Source organism: Phycomyces blakesleeanus (assembly GCF_001638985.1).
Source record: "Phycomyces blakesleeanus NRRL 1555(-) unplaced genomic scaffold PHYBLscaffold_7, whole genome shotgun sequence".
Classification (NCBI taxonomy): Eukaryota; Fungi; Mucoromycota; class Mucoromycetes; order Mucorales; family Phycomycetaceae; genus Phycomyces; species Phycomyces blakesleeanus.
In genome coordinates this window covers 1,791,681-1,804,301 of record NW_017265140.1, presented here as the reverse complement: position 1 = coordinate 1,804,301, position 12,621 = coordinate 1,791,681, and the positions used below count along the sequence as shown (strand labels likewise).

General features: G+C 36.2%; 4 protein-coding genes across 4 annotated transcripts; 3 read left to right on the top strand and 1 right to left on the bottom strand.

Moving 5' to 3' along the window:
• Positions 1–148: 148 nt before the first annotated feature.
• Positions 149–3,264, top strand: PHYBLDRAFT_166964 (hypothetical protein; the record flags this gene model as incomplete). Its single annotated transcript, XM_018435547.1, has 5 exons — positions 149–293; positions 353–394; positions 456–680; positions 737–1,131; positions 1,843–3,264. 5 exons carry the CDS (start codon positions 149–151, stop codon positions 3,262–3,264), a joined length of 2,229 nt encoding a protein of 742 aa, XP_018293778.1.
• A 131-nt stretch (positions 3,265–3,395) lies between these two features.
• PHYBLDRAFT_166963 (hypothetical protein) lies at positions 3,396–4,694 on the bottom strand (the record flags this gene model as incomplete). Its single annotated transcript, XM_018435546.1, has 4 exons — positions 3,396–3,560; positions 3,661–3,846; positions 3,911–4,216; positions 4,272–4,694. 4 exons carry the CDS (start codon positions 4,692–4,694, stop codon positions 3,396–3,398), a joined length of 1,080 nt encoding a protein of 359 aa, XP_018293777.1.
• Positions 4,695–4,844: 150 nt separating this feature from the next.
• On the top strand, positions 4,845–6,831 carry PHYBLDRAFT_166962 (hypothetical protein; the record flags this gene model as incomplete). The annotated part of the gene is made up of 9 exons (XM_018435545.1): positions 4,845–4,847; positions 5,070–5,121; positions 5,197–5,258; positions 5,326–5,374; positions 5,445–5,512; positions 5,580–5,641; positions 5,857–5,955; positions 6,307–6,407; positions 6,764–6,831. 9 exons carry the CDS (start codon positions 4,845–4,847, stop codon positions 6,829–6,831), a joined length of 564 nt encoding a protein of 187 aa, XP_018293776.1.
• A 1,741-nt stretch (positions 6,832–8,572) lies between these two features.
• On the top strand, positions 8,573–11,425 carry PHYBLDRAFT_166961 (Homeodomain-like DNA binding domain-containing transcription factor; the record flags this gene model as incomplete). Its single annotated transcript, XM_018435544.1, has 6 exons — positions 8,573–8,977; positions 9,049–9,555; positions 10,537–10,661; positions 10,707–10,771; positions 11,018–11,108; positions 11,164–11,425. 6 exons carry the CDS (start codon positions 8,573–8,575, stop codon positions 11,423–11,425), a joined length of 1,455 nt encoding a protein of 484 aa, XP_018293775.1.
• Positions 11,426–12,621: the final 1,196 nt, after the last annotated feature.

The following is a 12,621-nucleotide window of genomic DNA, read 5'->3' as shown; positions in this document are numbered from 1 at the left end:
ATTGGCTTGGATACAACAGGCGAAAATATTATTTATTATTATTATTATAAAGACATAACATTTCATTATAAAGACATAGCAAATTTAGTAAACGTTGTACTTGTTTCCTTTTTCTCTTAACACTTCAAAGTAAAAATAAATAAACATTATGTCCACAATTCCTGAACTCTACAACGAAAAGTGCCATTGTGCTGGATGTAGTCAGAACGATCTCGGCTATAGTTTTGTTGCCAGAAGAACTGCTCAACGTCATAACAAAAGGGCAAGACTAAATGCCATAAGATGTGAAAGGGGTACAATATTTGAATTTATTTAATTGTATTGTAATCCATGAAATAACGTGTTGTAATAGACATGTCTACCCAAAGAAATATGATGGAGGTCGATGATGAACGTAAGGTTTATTTAATTCAGATACTGTTAGGTATTAACCAAGTGTTATATTCTAAATGTAGCTATCTTAACCCATCAACCCGGAACCCTGAAAGAATCGTACACTCAGACAAACTCACCTGTTTGGGAAGGAGCTTCAATGTCTGACACTGAAGACGTTTCCGTTACTAATGACGCGATCAGCAATGGCGACAATGATGACAGTGGAAGCAACAGCAATGAAATCAGTGAAGACGAAAGCGAAGACGATGTTATTGAGCTCGACGACAATGAATTGAATAGTGAAGGTCAGTTAGTGTTAAAAAATTTTTAAAAAAAAAGCGTTAATTTTTTTTTATAATAGACCCTTTTGCCACCCCCGATATGCCCCAGAACCCAGTGCACAGGTTCATTGCTACTTTTGTGGTGATGTTCGCTTCCCACTATGTGGTTGACAAGGGCGCCGTTGTCTTGATCGAGTTCATCAACAAGCTTTTGACAATTTACCAGCAGGATTTCCAACTGCCCTTGAGCCTTCCTGGTCTTCAGCGCATGACAGGTTTCTCAGCCATGACCAAAGGCATAAAGAAATTTGTTGTGTGTCAGGATTGTCACAAGGTGTACGAAGAAAGTGCATCTGTCCCGTCTCATTGCGATTTTGTAAAGCTTGGTGCACGCTCGTCTTGCAACTGCCAATTGATGAAAACATCAGCATCGGGTGCTTTGGTGGCCAAGCGTTCATACTTGTACCAGTCCATTGTTAATACTTTACGAATGTTTTTTCTTCGTCCAGGATTCGAGGATAAAATTAGACATTGGAATCACGAGCTGAAGATGGTGGATACGATGTGTGACATATACGACGGTGCCATGTGGAAGGAGCTCAAAGACAAAGATGGTGTGCAATTCACAAAGGATTCGCGTTCATTAATGTTGACTCTCAACATCGACTGGTTTCAACCTTTCAATAACATCACGCACTCAACTGGTGCCATATACCTGGTAGTAAACAATCTGCCTCGCAATGAAAGATACAAGCCAGAGAACACACTTCTCGTAGGATTGATGCCTGGCCCAAAGGAACCCAAATCCAAAGAGATAAACCATTATCTCCGGCCTATGGTAGATGATCTGATAAGATTGTATGAGGGACTGGCAATCCCAACTTTCGAGTGTCCTAGTGGTGTCCGCGTCCATGCCGCATTGATGATGGTGGCCTGTGACATCCCGGCAGCAAGAAAGACAAGTGGTTTCACCTCGCACAACAGTACATGCGCATGTTACAAGTGCAACAGACATTTCCCTCGCTTGGAAAACGGTGTCAATGTTGACTTTCGCGGGTTTGACTTCTCTTGGTGGGTGCTTCGTGACGGTGTAGAGAACAGGTTGCATGCTGAGGAGTGGGAAAGTGCTAGTACCCCCTCAGAAAGGCATCAGCTGGAGGTCGAAAATGGTGTTCGATGGTCGCAGTTGCATCGCCTTGGATACCTTGATCTAGTACGTGGAACGATCATCGATCCCATGCATAATTTATTCCTGGGAACGCCTAAAAGATTGATGGATCGTTGGATCAAAGACGAAGACATTCAAGATGGCGATTTTGCGGCAATGCAGAAGACTGCAGAAACGATGATTGTGCCTGGTGGATACACCTCTTTGAACTCGAAAATAGGAAAGCAGTTTTCGTATATGAAGGCAGACGAGTGGAAGTCATGGGTGCTCATATACTCGCCAGTTCTGTTGAAAGATGTTCTTGCAAAAGACAGATTCGAAAACTGGATTAACTTTGTTGATGCATGCCGCCTGTTGATCAAGCCAACGATCACGTTCGATGAAGTTAACACTGCCCATCAGTTTCTTCAAACTTTTTGCACCAGATGTGACGAGCTGTACAATGCCGAAATCCTCACCTGTAATATGCACCTACACCTCCATCTTCGAGATACAATTCGTGATTTTGGACCAGTGTACGGTTATTGGCTATTCGGGTTCGAGCGGTTTAACGGGTTGTTAAAAAATTTGAAGACAAACAGGAAGATCGGGTTTGAAGAAACATTTATGAAGAAATTTATTGAAGATGTGCACAAAGACGATCTTGTCAACAGTTTCCTTCAGAGTACCTGCCAGACATCTGCATTTCCTCTCCTTACCAAACTCACTTCTTCCTTTACACCCGCCACCATTCCATCTATCCGTCAACGTACCTTCCGCATACAGTCATTTGTCGAGGCTTCTGAAGATCCAAATGTACTTGTAAAAGGCAACGAACCTCTCCCTCCTTCCGCATTCCCTCTATCATTAAAATCCGCTACCACAATGAGTGACATTCACTATGTTCATCTCTTACAATACTACAAAGTTGCGTACAACAATGAACAATTAGTTCACTTTCAACAAGCGTCAGAATCATCATACTTTGTCGACAATACAATCACCCTGTTGAAATACATCAACATCCTTGGGCAGGTCTACAAGGGTAAAGGTGAATCTGGAAGTCGTGGCTCTCTTGTACAAGCAAAGTTCATTGGAAGTACTGGTGAGCATATCATCGCATACACGGGTCAAATACAGTACATTTTCACCCATTCTTTCACTCCTCCACCTACCTCTTCATCCCTTACTCCCTTGCTCCGCACCCATCGCCGCCCAACACAACTTCTTCACAATTCTCAACATACTTTTGCATTTATCAAATGGTACACACCCGAAAATGATAAATCGCGAGAGTACGAACACGTTGAAACCTGCTTTCCAACATTTTCTCCTGACGATTTCCAATGTGTATTGCCAGTGCATAGAATTATGTTAGAAGTAGCAACTGCTGAGCACACAACACGCAGAAAAGTAAAAAAGATGCTGGTCATTCCTTTGCCAAAAAAACAATACATTTAAAAAATAATAAAATTATAACTCCCTTTTTTAAAGGCACACAGAAAAGAATAATCATAGTGTTTGTATTTGTTGGTACATTTATCATTGTCAGATGGAGGATGCGGAGGATGTAGAGGATAAGAAAACAAAATTTATTGAAACTCATCTCTAAAAGCCCAGTGAGGGAGAAGGGACGTCAATCTAGGCGGGACTGCTAAAACAGCATCTCTACCGAAGGACCTCTTCAACATCTGATGCGAATTGAAGTCCATGCGATTACGCATAAAATCATCAACAACTGCAAGAAAGTGATTGTACTAAATACAAATAAGTGATTAATCAAAGTTCTGTTTCATTTAAATCCATAAAAAAACAAAAAAAAAAGCTATATACAATAATGTAAACAAAAGAAATTACCTCATCGCTTCTCCAACTTGGACGCACTGTACGAATCGCACGGTTGCTCGAGACTCCAGGCATATCGTCTTCAGATTCGCCCTCAGACATTGCTTCTTTCTGTAAGAGTCCGTCACAGCTCTTACCCACCTTCATATCAATTTCAGCCTTGAATGTATGGTAGGTCAGCTCGCGACGGTCAAAATGCTAGTTTATAAATGTATTAATATGAATACATTTAATTTGCAATCAAAATATACTTCTAACATACATCGGTCTCTCGACCTGCTTTTCTTGACCAAGAATTTGTCTTTTTGCGCGCTTCATAGGATTCCTTGACTCGGCGTCTCGTTCCACAAAAGTTTGTGTAGATACAATCGCTAATATCGGCCTGTCGAACACTAGTCCCAACAACCTTTGGAGCCAGGTATGCATGAAGGTCATGCATCAGCTGTCTGTTGGGTGGAAGTCTGTAATCAACATTAAAATCCCAACTGCACTTGCTGTCGTTAGCTGCAACTAGTTCTGGCTTATTTGATTTGAAGTTGTGTTTCTTCAACTCTCCTCGGATAAGAGCCTATACTTAGTGTGAGATATTATGTTGATGAGCTACTGTACATCTCAACACTTACTAAAACTCTAGTGCGATTCTGTTTACTAAGTTCACCAGCGTTTGCACCAGTAAGAACCACTGGACCAACAGAAGGAGCGACAGAAGGAGCAACAGAAGGAGCAACAGAAGGAGCAGCAGAAGAGATACCAAAAAAAGCCTCAGAAGGTGTTGTATACCAATCCAGAGTAGAACCAACGGAAGAAGCTGCGAAAGGGACAGAAGCAGAAGCAGGTATAGTGGTAGGAGCAATAACTGCAAGAAGTTCTCCAGAGGCATTGGCAACGCTATCAAGTATTTCCAATGAATCTTTGTTCCCCTTGATGACAATGCCAATGTTTGAATCCATGGTCTTGAGACTTTCCTCCATAGCGGTGAGCCTTCTTAAAAGCTCAGTATATTCCGGGGATGGAGCCGGGGCAATTGACTGATGATTGTTAACCATGGTCTGAAAGCTATCTAATAAAATGTTATACATGAGTTGATTGTTAATTATATTTGTTTTATATATCTATTCATTGTATATATAGAGTGTTATTAACATACAAAAGAAGTTAGGTGTTAAGCGAAAGAATAAAGTGTAGTTAATGGAAAGATGGTAAAAGTAAAAGCAAGAACCCATTTATTATATTACACTTGTTGCTGTAAATACTCAGGATTTCTTTAATACGCATATCTCTATTAATACTTCCTGGAATTAACGGGGTGCAAATCGGCTTTGAACATGCTTTTTTCAACTCAATCCAATATATGATTTCTGTCTTTTGGCCTTTTGGCCCTTTGGTCTTTTGTTCTTTTTGTTTTTTTTTTCATTTACAAGTTTTCTCTCTTTTCTCTCTTTCCAACATTTATTATATTCACAGATTTTCTTGGTAAGATATCTTATTCTTTAATATTATATATATATATATAACTAAAATGATAATAATTGTTTTCTATTACTACAGACACTCGCGTTTTGTTACCTTCTGATGCATCCCCTTCACAATGTCCATCCGGATTAGCTAAGGTTAGTAAATATACTTTATGCCGTCATCCTATAAAATTATCCTGACTTTTTCCTTTCTTTTGTATAGGCCATATCGCCGAAATTACTCTCTACTATTAAACACGGTTATGAACACGGTAATATTTTATTTTATTTCAATCTATCTCTTTTTAATAAGCACATGGCTTAACATAATTTCTATTATAGATGAACCTCCCTCTCATAAGCACATCGCGAATCAAGAACTTTCATTTCATACGAGTGTCATTGACATGGTATTTTTTTTTTGTACATGTAACAATATTATTTATTTTGTATATTAATGTATATCATTTACTGAAGACAATATTAGCATCTTCTATGTACTCTCTTGGTCTGCAAATAAATCCTTTTGCTTCGGGTAGGTAAATGAAATATTCTACCACACAGTTCACAAAAAATAATTTTTTTTCAGCATTTTTATAGCCAAATAAAGTGTATTGAGTACTATGGTTCGCATTCATGACGCCTTTTCTTTTTGTCTCTGGTAAGCTATTATATTGCAAGCATAATTACATATATATATTCTTAATATCCACGATTTCTTGTTCAAACAGCTAACACTTTTCTAATTTCATAGAACAACCATTTACAAGCAAGCAACACACAACTGGGCTTTTCTCTGGGAGATATTGTTTGGAGAATACTTGTTTTATCAGAACATTGGCCATTTCAAATTGTATGAAGGATAGAACACTAGCCAGAATGTTCCTGAATATTAAATATAACCACTGTACTATAAACCTAAGAATATTCTTTTCTTTCTAATAAAAACAAAATAAACCAATAATTATTATAAATAAATTAAAGATCGGAGAAGTGTATGGAAGCAAACAGTATAAGAAGAAGTCTCTAAGATTGGATAAAATAAATTCAAATACAACAAAACCCTGTAAAAACTGGCATATCCATAAATTAAACAATGTAAAAACTGGCATATCCGTATAATCGATCTTTCATTTATCGTTCTTTTAATCAGAAAGCGGTAGGATATATTACAACAAAACATAATTCTGAGTTGCCGTTTTAGTGCATGTGGTAAAAACCCATATACAGAAAATGCAAACACATCCTACTATCCTGCTGTTCTGACCTTTTCCTATGTTCGAAAGTTGGTCTTACCACCTATGAGTAAGTCAGCTTCATACACTTGTAAAAACTATCTGATCACATTGTAAAACCTGGTCTTTTCACATAATTAATTACAGTTTTACACATAAAAAAACCGCACCTCTTTTCCAGTGGTTGTTGTTAAATAGTATTAGTCATTATATTTTCAGCTTTTTATATCAAAAAATAATATTCCAAGGTCCACTAAATAAAGTAGTACAAATTGAACTCAAGGAGATAAAAAATAAATAGGACAATATATTACCTGCAGCCATAAATTTATTATAAACATTCTTTTTTAAAACAGATATCTTAATTCTCTCTCTTTCCATTTGGTGTTTATATACCAAAACTCTTTATTTCTCTTCTTAAATCAGCAATAAATCTCATTCTCATGCTCACTTCAACAATTAAATATTACTCTGACAATGAAAACACTGCTTAAAGCTCTACACCTCATGGATTTTTTTATTATTTCCAGATCACATTATGTTTCTGTATGTAAATAAAGCCTATACCTCGGAGTCATTGATATTAATCTCTAAATAATCTATAGTATTTTGAACAAAAGCTATAAATCTGAAAAGAAAACGTGACGATTCAACTCTCCACCTACAAAGAAACTACAAGATCAAACATCTATCTGTACAATAGGAACCAGTCTACACATATTCATAATGCTTTTAAGTGCATTTCACCGACCATACTTTTTCGAAATCCAACAGTAGAATTCACTCTACTGACCACACAAAAACTTGCCAATTTTTATCTCAAATATCCAGTAATCTGATTGACTACCACAGCAATTGTATTTCTTATGAACCTGGTCCTACACAAGCATCTAATACCATTACAAAAAATAATCCAAAAATGCTATATTTATTCAGCACCTGCTCCAACCATTTTACAATGTCAGAATCCTGATCTTCTTAATATCAAACTCAACAACTCTTTGTAATCTGCACTCGAAACAAGTAAATGTCCAACAATCTGTTAAACAACTGAAAGCGGTCCAAGAATTATACTTTGCCCACAATACTACCCGATCTCAATTTTGGAAACCCTCATGATACAAAATACCAAAAAAAAATCAAATATTACACACACAAAAACAGTAACAAAAAATAGCACAAGCTCATGACAAAAAAAAGAAATAAAAAAAGAGATGAAAAAAAAAAGAGATGAAAAAATAAAAAAAATAAAAAAAAAGAAATAAAAAAAAAAATAAAAAAAAAAAAATAAAAAAAAAATAAAAAAAAGAAATAAAAAAAAGAAAAAAAAAGAAATAAAAAAAAGAAATAAAAAAAAAGAAATAAAAAAAAAAAAAAAAAAAGAGAAATAAAAAAAAGAAAAATGTAATAGCAATTTTAAAAATAATTCTCCAAATAGTATAACTAGCATTTTTATTCATAAATTTTTATAATATACATAACCATTTTTTTGCAAATAATTTCTGAAAAACTGAAAGTCTCAATAACTGAAAAAATGAAAGTCTCAATAACTGAAAAACTGAAAATCTTAATAACTGAAAATAAAATGGTATCTAACCGCAGAAATTTCTGAAAAACTGAAAATCTCAATAACTGAATTTCGAGCTTTTCCTTGGCTCTATACAAAAAAAAACTTTCTTTTTTTTTATTTTTTTTTTATCTTTTTTTTTGGTTGGGCAAACCCATGAGGAGAAATCCCACCCCTTCCTTCGAGACAGAGGACAGGACACCATCAAGGCTCTGGTAGCACTGTAAATCGGCTAATAAAATAAATGTTCTTAAAAGTGTGAAGAAGCTTAATATGTAAACATTCATTATTCTTCAACACGTTCTTTATCCAAATATATTAAGACAACAGGACAAGACTATACCTTGGTAGAAACGTTTAAGTTATTAAAATATTTTTTTTTGGTATATATACCCCAGTGTCTTAATAAAAGTTTCTCAGTTATCTTTCTTCCTCGATTTTAACACCCTTTTTATTTTCAAAAAAAAATGCCTACTTCCAACAACTCCCTCGAATTTGTTATGGACAAGCACTGTGAAATGGTCAGTCACAGCAGTTCTGCAGACCAAACCCAGTTTTCTGGAATTTCTTTCGACCCCTTGTGCGATTTCAACCAAGAGATTGTTGGCAAAATGCATGGAGAAGTTGTACTCTGATCTGTGATAGATGTCTTTGTCAACCATGCCAATATGGAATGGACCCGTACCTCGGCCGGAAACCCAGCAGTCACAAACCTCCTCAGTCTCAAAAGTTTCCTGCCAACCGAAGTCAACGAGGCCACAACCAAGACAATTGTTGCACAGAAGCCGAAGACGAATCTGCCGGAGAAGGTCGATCCTGATTCTGTTCCCACTGCAGAAAGCATAGGTCAAGGTTCGTACCAAAAGTACAACCAAAACCAGGTGAACAAGCTCTTCTCGTTGGTTTTCTCGGAAAACCAGACTGCTGCTGCCGCTGCCAGGGAAACGGGGATCAATGTCCGGACTGCCCAGAACTATGTCAGGCTGGCCAGAGAGAAGATCCAGGCCGATTTTGATGCTGCCACAGTGAAGACTGATAAGTCCAATGGGCTGGAGACGATGGAGGTTGAGGAGGTTTCTGCGCCTAAAGAACAAAAACATGGCAACCAAAAGTTGTTCCAGGCGCACTCTGCTTTTTTTTGAAGTTTTTCGAAAATAAACCAGATGCTACCTTGGAACAAGCAAGGATAGCTGTCATGGAAGAGTTCTCTGGGCTGCAGATTACCAAATCAGCAATCCAGAAGCACTTGGTGAAGAAGTTGGAGAAGCTGCCTGAGAAGAGAGACAACGTCAACACAATTGAGATGAGACGAGACCGCATTTTGGAGTGGCAACAACTTGCGGATTTCAACTATCTGTTGAACTGTGTGTTCATCGATGAAGCAGGCTTCAACATGCACATCAAGAGAACTTTTGGCCGTTCCGTCAGTGGCACCCCGGCTAAGACAACTGTCCCGATGCAGAGAGGTGTGTCCATCACCATCCTTGGTGCAATGCGCAAGAGAGGGATTGTCAGCCTCTCGTTGAAGAAACCCACTGCTGTTGCAACCAAGAAGAAGAGAAAGTTGGACATCTACACCAACGTTGAGGTGAACGGCCAAATTGGCACCAGAACCCAGCACTACCTCAACTTTCTTAGTCATACAATGGACGTTCTGGACAGCCAGGGTATGCAAGGACGTTATCTCATCATGGATAACGCTCCTATCCATAAGGCCGATGAGGTGAAAGACTTTATTTCTTCCCGTGGATACAAGTGTGCATATCTTCCTGTGTATTCACCTTTCCTGAATCCAATTGAGGAAATGTGGTCCAAGATCAAGTTTGGTGTCCGCAGAGAAGAGATTACAGAGTCAGACGGGCTCATCTTAAGGATTACAGAATCAGCTAAGACTGTCACTCTTTCGGACTGTTTGGGTTGGATTAACCATGTCATTTCATTCTTTCCTTGCTGTTTGAACAGAGAGCGAAAGCTTTAAGTATGTCTTTTATGTCTATTTAAGCTCTTTACACTCTATGTCTTTTTTTATTTTATTTTTATTTGTTTTACTGCTTTATGCTTTTCTTTTTTTATTACTGTATATTTCATTATATCTTACTTCTTATTATGTGTTCTATTTCTCTATCAACTAATTATGCCTAATAAAAATATCCATGTTTTATGCCAAAAAAATACGACGTTTACAAAAAAAAATACTACAGTTATATAAAAAAATACAACGTTTACAAAAAAAAATACTATGGTTATATAAAAAAAATACAACATTTACAAAAAAAAATACTACGGTTATATAAAAAAATTGTAAGCCATAAGGATAAAAAATTTGAGTGCCATGTACCCTTCTGCCAATAGTAAAAGGGGGGGAGCAAATTCAGATTGCAATGGGAGCAAATTCAGTTGGCAATGGATGCAAATTCAATTTCTATGGAAGCTAATCAGATGTTAATGGGTTCTAATTAGATGGAAACGGATGCTAATTAGATGGAAATGGGCGCCAATTGAATGGATAAAACCAGTATCATCAGCTTATATATATATCAGATTGGCTGTCATCAGCTTGTATATGTATGAGATAGACTGTAAATATCTTATATACATATAAGATTAGCTGTTAATAACATATATATATCAGATTGGGATTTCTGAAGGTTTATGGGTTTTAAAGCTCCGAATTCAAACTCCGCCCTTTGCTTACAGTGTTTTAAAGCAATCTGTAGATCACGAGTTCAATTCTCACAAAAGACATATAAATATTTAGTGAAACATAACATATTTAAATCATTATTATTAATTATTTTAAAGTTTGTTTTCTCTATCAATTTTGCGACGTCTTGTGACGTGCATATACTTAAAACAATGCCGTGAATGTAAGCTATATAGATACAGTTGGAGCATCACATAACATCACAAATTGATAGAGGAAATATAATTATAAAATTTATAGTATCTATTTTAAGTATTATAATCCTATAAATAATATAGTTTTTGTGGCTTAGTCACGTGCTACGTCACAGAAAAGTTTTTTTGACGGCTTTTATTTTGTTTAAATATTATGTTTATTTGTTTTTTTTGCTTTCTTTTCTTTTATTTCTACTTTATTTATTTTCAAATAGATAATCAATCTTCTTTATCAGTTCATTCATTATCTATTCCTCCTTTGAGCTATGTTATGACATCAATATATACATCTGAAGTTGCAAAACGGTAAGTAAAAAAGTTATTTTTTATTATTATATATTAATATTTAATATATATAAAGATATTTGATTGCACAGGGTGCTTTATATCCAAGAAATCATATTATTTTTACTTGTTCTGGTGGCAGTTCTATGAACTATGTATTTGAAAAAGACAGAGGCTACAGTTACAGATACAGTGGAGTAAACAGCATGGGAGCAACATATTGTAAAAGAGAAAAAAAATCTGAAAGATTAGATTCTTTCTTTGCACAAAGACATCTTTTTTATGATGTTGTTATGCAAGGAATACAGTCTCATCAATTAAATGAAAGAAAATTTTAGCTTCTACCAAAGTGAAAAAATAATATCCTTAACTTTCTGTTCATTGTTTGTCTACTTTTACTTAAGAAACCACTTTCAAAATCATTAGAATAAGAATATATAATCTTTAAATATTAAGAAAAATAATTTTTATTGAAAGTTTAATATTTAGTAACATCACTGCAAACTTTCTTCATATGGGCTATGCGAGTTGGCATAGACATGCAGTAGGCCTTGCATACTGCAACCTGTATTTTCTTCCATTCTTCAAGGATAGCCTTGTCTAGTTCCTTAATAGTTCTTGGAGCTAGTACTCTTGCCCTTACCATCCGACCCAAATGAGCCCATAGGTTTTCAATAGGACCAAGATGTGAGCTATTCAGTAGCCATTCCATTATTGGTACATTATGGGTCTTTTTTCAGTTCTCAACAAGTTTTGACTTATGACAAGGAGTATTGTCTTCTTGATAAATAAACTCCCCGTCATGTCTTTCACTTAGGCGACCATAAAATGAGAGCAACTTTCTTTCCAAAAGGTTTATATAGCCAAATTGGTCAAGGCTATTAATAATCGTTTTTAGTAGGCCTACTCCTTCTGCCCACACACAGCCCCAAACCATCACTGAACCATCTCCAAACTGTACTCTAGGCATAATACAATCAGACTTGAACTTCTCCAGAGGAAAGCGCCAAATTCTAAGGTTTCCATCCTTTGGGAAAACCATAAAGCAAGACTCATCACTCCAAATCACACGATCCCATCTTTGATTGGTTTCTTTGCAACTTTTAGCAAACAACAATCGCTTCTTTTTATGTGTTCTGGATAGCCTTGGCTTAAACACAGGATGGCAAGACGTTCTGATTTTATGAATAGTTTTGCGGATGGTATTCTTGCAAATGTACTTGCTAATCATGAGTCTCATGGCGTTTGTGAGTTCTCCAAGTGTGGCATTACGATTTTTTTTTATTTCGTTTTTAAGCTAGCATAAATCTCTCTCACCCAAAATTGATGGACGTCCTTGGCATTTTTCTGTTAATGGCGTGCCATTCTGTTCCCATCTTTGAACTGTGCTATGTATAGTTGTCATGGATATGCCTGTCTTCTCCCAAATGGCAGTCAATGAAATCTTATGGAGAGCACCACCAATAATATGTCCTTTTTCATAATCTGAAAGATCTTTTTGTTTCTTAGAAATACTTTTATTGATTTGCTGAGA